The following is a 9,318-nucleotide window of genomic DNA, read 5'->3' as shown; positions in this document are numbered from 1 at the left end:
GTAAATTGATCATGAAAATGGAAAGGAAAACCTTTCTGTCCAAAATTTTGGTTATAGTTTCATTTTAATAAAATCCTTGCTTCTGTTTCTTTTGCTCATTTTTCCCATTTGAACTTAAACCTGTAGTGTAACTCGGATCATTAATGTGTTTTTATTTCCTAAAATCTTTAATAAAAAAAATTTTGTTACATGTCTTTGGAATTCACTAAACATGAATTGTCCACCAGATATGAATATTTGTTAAGAGACTAAAACAAGAATTGTAGTTTTCTTTTATCTTAATTCCTGTGTAAAGGAGGAGTTTGAATTTCGATAACTCTTGCTTTAGCCTTTATTTTTCATGGTATAAATTCGAACTGAACTTTAGGTTGCCCTTTTAAAATAATCGTGAATGTCAGTAAAAAGTGATATTTTAATATTTTTCTTCTTTTTTTCTAAAAGTATCGGTTTTGAAAGAGTTACTCTTATTCCACTAAAAATGGTTTTCTCTCTCTCTCTCTCTCTCTCTCTCTCTCTCTCTCTCTCTCTCTCTCTCTCTCTCTCTCTCTCTCTCGTGTTGATATACCTGCTTATCTATCTGTCAGTTACAGTAGGCTCAACTACAGTGAAGCTGAAAAGCAAATTGCTGTTAAGGGTAATTAAAATCTCTCGTTTTTTTTTTTCCTCCCTCTCTCTCAATCACGGTGTGATTAGCTACTCATTTGTAGCCGAAAAGTAATTGCCACTGAAGGTAATTAAAACTCTCTCTCTCTCTCTCTCTCTCTCTCTCTCTCTCTCTCTCTCTCTCTCTCTCTCTCTCTCTCTCTGAGATGCTGCTGCTACATTTTCTGCATTCAGCATTCAGTAGGTGAAAAGAGAATAAGATTATTATAAACTTTGCTTCAGTGTTAATATTGATGAGGTCCTGTAAATAAATTTGCAGTCAATAGTGGGATGCTACAAAAGAAAGTTATTTCCACCTTTGCTGTTTGCCCTTATATATTTAGTGAAAAAAAGTGGTCCGAGTTGCAAGTGAAGGTTTAGACTGGAGTAACGATAGAAACTTGACAAGCTCAGTCTGTGCAGAGGATGATGTTTTGATCAACAAAACACGGTGCATGATTTGCAAAGTTTGCCTAATTTAGTGCATCATACTCGTATATCTAGAGAGATGGGATTGGAATGAATATAAGTAGTAATATTGATATCCTGTACAGGTTTTCTACAAGTAGGATTTGGAATTTAAAGGAACGCAATTGCACATGAAAGTAAATACAGAAGTCTTGCACTATTTGTATTGCAATTAACGTGAATCATGGTGGTAAAGAAACTATGTCAAAAGTTTCTCGATTTGAAAATAAAGCTTTAAGAAGAATATTAAAAGTCAAATGACGGATTGAGTTAGATATTTTTCCGAAAGGAAAATTACTGAAGTTCAATTTATAGATGAAATCATGATGAAAGGGAGACGGAGATGGCTGGGACATGTCCTCCGCTTGGGAGAGTAGAGCATGACTGTGTCAGCTGGGCTACTTGGGTGAGGACTATGAGAAGGGAAGCTGGAGATGAGCGGAGATTTGTAAAAGATAGAGCGCAGGAAAGACGTGGTTGTCGGAATTTCACAAAGAGGCCCTTTGCAGCGCACAGTATTGGGAATCGATGATAATGATGACTTTTTCCTTTGGAAAAGTTTGCTTTAGTAAATATTATTCGTAATTTAACAAATTTGTTTTTCTTTAAACTATCTTTATAACAGTAATTATTTAATTTCGTCAGTGATATTTAGTAGACGTTGATAAAAACTCAAAATGTGAATCAGGCATCAATAAACCCGTTTGTGCCTAGGTATTCTCAACCCCTTTCAACAGTAAATATAAAAAATGTGAAAACTTTGACGGGAGGGAAGCTGGAATGTAAGCTGAAAGCTAATAAGGTACTGGTTAGAGCTAAATTCATCGTCACTGGTACATCTTATAATAGTAGTTCCTTTCACCATATGCCACTTGATGAAAAGACTTGTTTCATCCTCTGCAAAACTGGATGCAGATTACACATGACTATAATGACTATAATAATGATATAATGACTATAATAGTGAAGGCAGTGTTATAATCATCTTGGTATGAAAACCATTGATTCTACCACTACTCTTGTTACTAAAATACCGCTATTTAACATTTATTTTTTAATGTCTTTTATATTTACCTTAAATTGCATTAGAATGTATTCTGACAGCTTAATCAAATATTTTTATCTATTCATAAGGGCAGCAGAATTTATATTTCTGCCTCGTTAAATGAACAGAAGAATTTAATGCATTTTGTCTGATTGCGTTGACGTTAAAGGGAAGTGTTTTGCGTGCTTGCATAGACAGCAGAATGCAATACTTTTTATCTGTTCACATTGGAAGCAGAATCTAGTATATTTTCCGCCCTTTTGTCGTTTGCATTGGTAGCAGAATTTAATATTTTTCCTTCTTTTTGTCTGTTTACACGGAGAGCAAAATTTAATACTTTTTCTCCTTTTTTGTTGCAGCCGTGGTGGGTGAGCACGCCGTCGGCGGAGGAAGAGGTGGAGGAGGAGGCGGCGGATCCGACGAGTCAGGAGGTGGTGGAGTGGCGGGGGGCGGAGGAGGAGGCAGTGGAGGTGGAGGAGGAGGAGGAGGAGGTGGAGGAGGAGGCGGCGGAGGAGGAGGGGTGGTGGTGGTGGGGAGGAGGTGGGGGGTGGAGGAGGAGGAGGAGGAGGAGGAGGTCAGGGAGGGTTTCAAGGAGGGGGCAAGATGCCTCCATACAAGTCGCGATTGAAGGGCGCCGGACAGGTGCAATTCAGCTTGAACCTCATCAGGGCGGCCCAGAGAGAACTCCAGTTCCTCTACTTCGTCAACCGACACCCGGCGCTCTACCAAGGGCCCCTCGTCAAGAAGGCCATTCAAAGGTGAGTCTCAGTCTCTGAGGATCTTCTTCACTCTTCACGGCGGTTGCCTTCCAAAGACCCCTTCTCTCTCAAGGGCGTCCCTGCCCCCTCCAGGGAGCTCCATGATTGCATCGATTTTATTTATAAGTTTAGAGACGCCCTTTCATCTACACTTTGCAAAAGACTGATGGGGGCCACTGTCTGTCTGTTGTGGTGGTGCTCTCTCTCTCTCTCTCTCTCTCTCTCTCTCTCTCTCTCTCTCTCTCTCTCTCTCTCTCTGACATACAAACAAAAAACAAACACAGAGACACACGCTCACACATATTTGCATACATACGTACATACATACATACATACATACATACACACAGTTCTTACTACAAGGAAAAATGTAAATTTCTTGATCACATGAATACTTTTTCATATACATATCGCAGTGTAAATTATTTAAATTTTTTCTTTTTTCTTTGTGAGCTGTAAATCCAGAGGTTCGAATCATGCACAGTACTCAAAAAACTAACATGAAGAGAATTATATACTTTTCTCTCGTATTTTTTAGGAGAATTTAAGGTCATCATGTTTTGAATGAATAATATAAGAAATGATTTGATATGGAAACTGATTTCTTAAACTTTATATGTGTATATATATATATATATATATATATATATATATATATATATATATATATATATATATATATATATATATATATATATATATATATATATATATATATATATATATATATATATATATATATAATTATACACCATTGCTTTGTGTAGTAATGCTACGCTGAAAATATTTTTATACTACAAATTCAGCAGATATGCATGAAATGGTTTTAAAAATCTATAATATGATAAAATTCCAGTTTAAAAATTCAATTCCCTTATGATCCAACAATAGCAAATTGAGTTCAATGAGGACAGTTTTGGCACATACCATCATTTCTGTAAGCTGTGCTGCCATTCACTTAAAGGTGAAAAATGTATTTTGTATACGTCAGGACTGAGAAAATAAAGTAATTTGTAACTGAGTTGTTTGATTATTATAATTATTATTATTATTATTATTATTATTATTATTATTATTATTATTATTATTATTATTATTAATAGAACCATAAATAGACAATACTACGGAAAGAGAACTTAAATCTCACTGAGAAATGAAATACTAAACATTGAGGGACACCATAGGATGTAAATCGTATCATTGTAAAGAATATCGTGTCACATTCTGTAAAAAAGATTTTCCTTTATCATTTTACATTACATTTACCATTCACTGCCATGGATTATAAGAGTAAGTTTCAAAATCTTTTCCACTTTTGAAAAAGCTTGACATGCGCACTTCATCAAATTTTCATGCTGGTCCTTGGTATCCAGATTTTCGTATGGAGAACGACCTCACATCATGATATTTTACACCTTTATGCAACAACTATATTACTCTTTATTACTTCTAAACGAGGTAGATATGTCTAATACAAGCTCAGTCAGTAAGGTAGAGAAATAGAAAAATTATTTAACAACTGTCTAGCTATTTAAATTTTGCCATCACCCAAGACGAGCACAAAACGATGGAAATTGAAATGTGAAGAGGATGCTTCTTTCACGGGGAAGAAAAAAAAATCTGTTGATTCACCGAAAGGGAAAATGGTTTGTCAGAATTCATTTGTGACTGAAGACGTCCTTGGTAAGAAGCGGAATGAAATAAAAGCGGGAATATTGGTTTTCCTCTCTGTAAAGGGAATCTTCCTTTGAGGATGAGTTGTCCCGTGACTCTTGTTTCGAGTAAAACTCAAGTGGTGACACAAGGAGGGGAGAATATGACAGGTGGCCTTCCTTCTTGACTGAGAGGCTGCAACTCTCGGACTGAGATGTATCCGAGAGAGAGAAATATTGGTAAAGAAACGGGTACATTGCTCTGTGTCAAGGTTATGAATTTGGCAGCGTGGGTGGTTGCCTGGTCAGAGGTACAACCCTCGGATGGGAAAGAAAAACACATTTATATTGGTCAGTCGAGCACGCTCGAAGGACCACGTTGGTGTAGGTTAGGAAGAAGTTACGGTTTTCAGAAGAATACAGAATTTTTTCAAATTTTTTTAATATTTGTAGATGCATATTTTTGACAGCAACGTTCCATATCATTAAAAAAGATTTTTTAAGCGTGATAAATAAGACAGGTGCCTTGTTTCCTTGGGTGGGATGAAGCTTTTGAGCTCATTGGAAGTGATAAACAGAAATCATCATTGTGAGCATCGGAAGAATCCAGAGATTGAGGTGTAAGTAAATTGGTCAGTTGAAGGGATGGTAAGATGTGGTGTCGAAAAGAGAATTATTCTGAAATCAAAGTATTATTTGAGAGAAACATTCTCTTACTAGCTTTTAATGCAAACGCCATTGTGTGTTACAAAAAAAGGGGGCATGGGTGAGAGGCAACTTGTAGTGTCTATGAAAGACAAGGCTGAAGTTTATGTAGGATTTGTTGAGCCAACTCTCCTTTATGGGAGTGAAATTTCTGATGCTCAGTGGAAAGATCGAGTTTTGAATAGAAGAACTCTTTCCTAGCGGTTCCGCAACCTTGTCGTGCAATATGCAAAGTAGGAGGGAAAGACCTAGAGGTTGCAGAATACTGTACGTGAGAGAGAGAGAGAGAGAGAGAGAGAGAGAAGGGAATGGTACAGGGGTTGTGTGGTGGTTCGACGAGCTGTTGAGGAACCTACTGTCAGGTTTATGAAGCGGATCGGCAGTTAAAATATGAAGCCTTCCCTCTTCACATTTCGAAACGCGTGACGTTTGCCTTCCGTTTCTCCATTATCCACACTTTCCATACAATTCCGCATCCCTTAAAGGCACGTATCCTTCTCCCTTCCCTCTTTCCCCAACCCCCTCCCATCCCCTCCCCATGACACACACACACTTCCGTACTCTCTCTTTAGTCACCCAAATCTACCCCCAACAGAAAACTTCCTGTTCCCCTTCCCCCTCCTTTTAGACTTTACCCCCACTTGCCTCCTCCTCCCCTCCCCCTTCCTCCTCCACCTCCCTCGACAGCGAGTCACGTATCATTCAAACGCCAGTCTCTTTGGCAGCGGGATCTTTAATGAAAGCTGGGCCCGGCTGTCAGAGTTGGTCCACTTAGCCGACCTTCACAGATGATCCTGTTACGCAGAATATTAATTTCGCTGTGTCCACATTGCACTGCATTTTAGCCGTGAGGAATCAATACGTGTCGGTTTTGTACGTTATAGAGAGAGAGAGAGAGAAATGTGGAGAAACCGAGAAAGAGAGAGAGAGAGATGTGTGTGTCTGTGCGTGAGATAGAGAAAGATACGTCCGAGTGATTTCGAAGTACAGATACAGTGAATGTTGAAAGAGAAAGGGTGAAAATAGAAAGGTAATTTCAGTGTATGTTGATTCCAACCTTTACGAAAATGATTTTTGATGATGGAGAATGTTTGTTTGTATGTGTGCATGCATGAGATAGAGAGAGGGAGAAAGTTGCATTATAAAGCATATATATATACATATATATATTATATATATAGGTGTATATATGTTTATATAGGTAGAGAGAGAGAGAGAAGTTAATGATTAAGTTATGCTAATAAATCCCTATATTAGGAGAAGGAGAAGAGTTGACGGTTTCAGCAAATGTGCCGACCTTAAATAAATACCAGCGATGAATATGATTTTACTCATGGATTAGTGAGAGACAGACATTAGTGACCTCATTATGCAAATACACTATATAAAGGAGAGGGAGGGAGAGAGAAAAAAATTGTAAGTACACTGCGTGCTTTGAAAGAGGTTGTTTTTATCAAACTATACACGAGTATATTTGTGAGACAAACAATCTCTCAGGTGGGTAGTAGACAGAAAAAAAGATGCGCAAAACAAAATGCAACGGAAGGGGTGAAACATGAAAGAAATACTTGATATTGTTTACGGTATAAAGGGCGATGCACAGATAAAAGCGAGAGGGTGCAATGAAAAGGAATGAGAGGGTAGTAAGGAGAGCCACGAGACCATAAACAAATAGAAAATAGGAAAAATGAAAGAGAAAAATACACACAAAAAGGAAAAGACTAAGCAAGAAAAAATGGATGGGTTAAAAAGAAATTATCATAAAAAGGGATGATGACATCTGGTGCCCTGATAAATGAGGGAAGAAGGAATACCAGGGGAAGAAGCACCGGAGCTCTTCTAATTGTTGTCGAAAGATGGAGATAGAGGGAGAAGGAGAGGGGGTGGGGAAGATAGAGGGAGTGAGAGCGGGAAAGGGGAGGTGGGGGAATTCAAAAACATCTTCAATTTTATAACAATACCCCGAGACATTCACCCGTAAGAAGATGGATCTGAGGCGGCATTAGAGTCCCAAACCTCTCGATGACACGGTCGAAATTGCCGTCGTTTTGCAGCGGGCCCCTCGCCCTTACGCAAGCTCTCATTTACACGTTCCTTTTTCTCGCTTTTGACATTTCTGTATTTTTACGTCGTTGGTGACCTGAGCATAGTAAGGCTGCCTAACACGTATTTATGTGAATGTGCCATCCCCCACCGCATTAACCCCGCCTCCCCGGCCCCAGCGCCACATATTCATGTGGCAACCTTCCTTTTATGTGGTCCATTACTATTTTCGGATTCACCGTCGCTTCTTTTTAATCGCATTCGAGTTCCGGTTCTCGTCAGCATATTTTTTTTTTATTGCTTTCAGTTTTTCTTTTTTTTTTTGTTTACCCTTGCTGATTTGAATTGGCTGTTTGTTTTAGAAGAAAGATGATAAAGATTAATAAAGATGAAACTGATAACGTTCATGATATCTTGAAGAACATTTCTTACAATGATTTTATAAGAGTTATCTCATCTTCAGTTCGCAGTTACATGTTATTGATGTTGTTATTCAGCGTAGTCAGGTACAGATCACCGCCAGCTGTCGCAAGTTATCCCTCTGCTTATTAGATATTTATTTGGTTGTGTTTGCGTGTTTCTTTGTGCGTATATATATGCACATATATATATGTGTATGTATGTATGTATGTATATATGTGTGTGTATACACATACAAATATATATATATATATATATATATATATATATATATATATATATATATATATAGATTGATTGATTGATTTTTCTCCTACCTGTCTCCTACTCCCATTTAAAATGGAAAAATAAAAATCGTCCACCCGTATTTCCGATTAGGCGTTGGAGGCTCAGTTCGAGAAAATCCTGTTTTAAATTCGAGGCCTTCTTTACCTCAATACTTCGGTCGATTTAGCCAGTTTCACCTAATCTGCCCCAGTCAGCACATTTCTCTTCGACCCCATGACCCAATTTCCTTTAAGATTCTTCTCTTACCCTAGTAACCGGTATCCCTTTGACCCTATAACTCAGTTTCCCCGTGAGCCAGTCTCCCTTAAGTGACCCACTTAGCCGACATCAGTTTGACCCTGCTATTCTTTGATCTTGGGAACCAGTTTCCTTTTACTTCGTGGCCCCGTTTCCGTTGACCCACTAACCCAATTTCCATCACCTGAGCCTGTCAGGAAATTTAGCTTTGACTCCATGACCCACTACCTTCCCTTTGAACACCCCACCTGAGCCTGTCAGATTCTCTCCATGACCCACTACCTTCCCTTTGAACACTGAAGCCAATTTCCATCACCTGAGCCTATCAGGAAATTTTCCTGTGACCCCATGACCCGGCTTCCCTTGACCCCATGACCTTGGTTCTATTTGACCCAGTGAGTCAATTTCCATTGCCTGGGCTTGTCGGGAAATTTTTCTTTGACCTTATGACTCTGATTCTCTTTGACCCCGTGAACCAATTTCCATCACGAGCCTATCAGGAAATTTCCCTTTGACCCCGTGGCCCAGATTCTCTCCGACATAGTGAGTCGATGTCCATCACCTGAGCCTGTCAGGAAATTTCCTTTTGACCCCATGACCTAGATTCTCTCTGACCTAGTTATCCAATTTCCATCACATGAGCCTGTCATGAAATTTTCCTTTGACCCCATGACCCAGATTCTCTCTGACCTAATGAGCCAATTTCCATCACGAGCCTATCAAGAAATTTCCCTTTGACCCCATGACGCAGATTCTCTCTGACCTAATGAGCCAATTTCCATCACGAGGCTATCAGGAAATTCCCCTTTGACCCCATGACCCAGATTCTTTCTGACCTAATGAGCCAATTGCCATCACGAGCCTATCAGGAAATTTCCCTTTGACCCAATGACCCAGATTCTCTCTGACCCCGTGAGCCGATTTCTATCACCAGAGCCTGTCATGAAATTTCCTTTTGACCCCATGACCCATATTCTCCCTGACCCCGTGAGCCGATTTCCATCACCTGACCCAGACGGGACAAAAGAGCCGTCCACCTCAACGTACTGAATCTACTCAG

General features: G+C 39.1%; 1 protein-coding gene across 3 annotated transcripts in view; it reads left to right on the top strand.

The window, feature by feature from the left end:
* The first annotated feature begins 2,721 nt into the window (after positions 1 to 2,721).
* Positions 2,722 to 9,318, top strand: part of LOC136850007 (uncharacterized) — a 142,804-nt gene continuing 136,207 nt past the window's right edge. For all 3 annotated transcript variants that reach the window (XM_067123556.1, XM_067123555.1, XM_067123554.1), the window contains exon 1: positions 2,722 to 2,913. In XM_067123556.1, the coding sequence (XP_066979657.1) occupies positions 2,759 to 2,913 (155 nt within the window). In that variant the 5' untranslated portion in view covers positions 2,722 to 2,758. The remainder of the gene's footprint in view (positions 2,914 to 9,318) is intronic.

This window comes from Macrobrachium rosenbergii, chromosome 21, assembly GCF_040412425.1.
Source record: "Macrobrachium rosenbergii isolate ZJJX-2024 chromosome 21, ASM4041242v1, whole genome shotgun sequence".
In the NCBI taxonomy this organism is placed as follows: domain Eukaryota; kingdom Metazoa; phylum Arthropoda; class Malacostraca; order Decapoda; family Palaemonidae; genus Macrobrachium; species Macrobrachium rosenbergii.
Note: the sequence above shows the minus strand (reverse complement) of the source record. Positions and strands in the feature narration are given on the sequence as shown.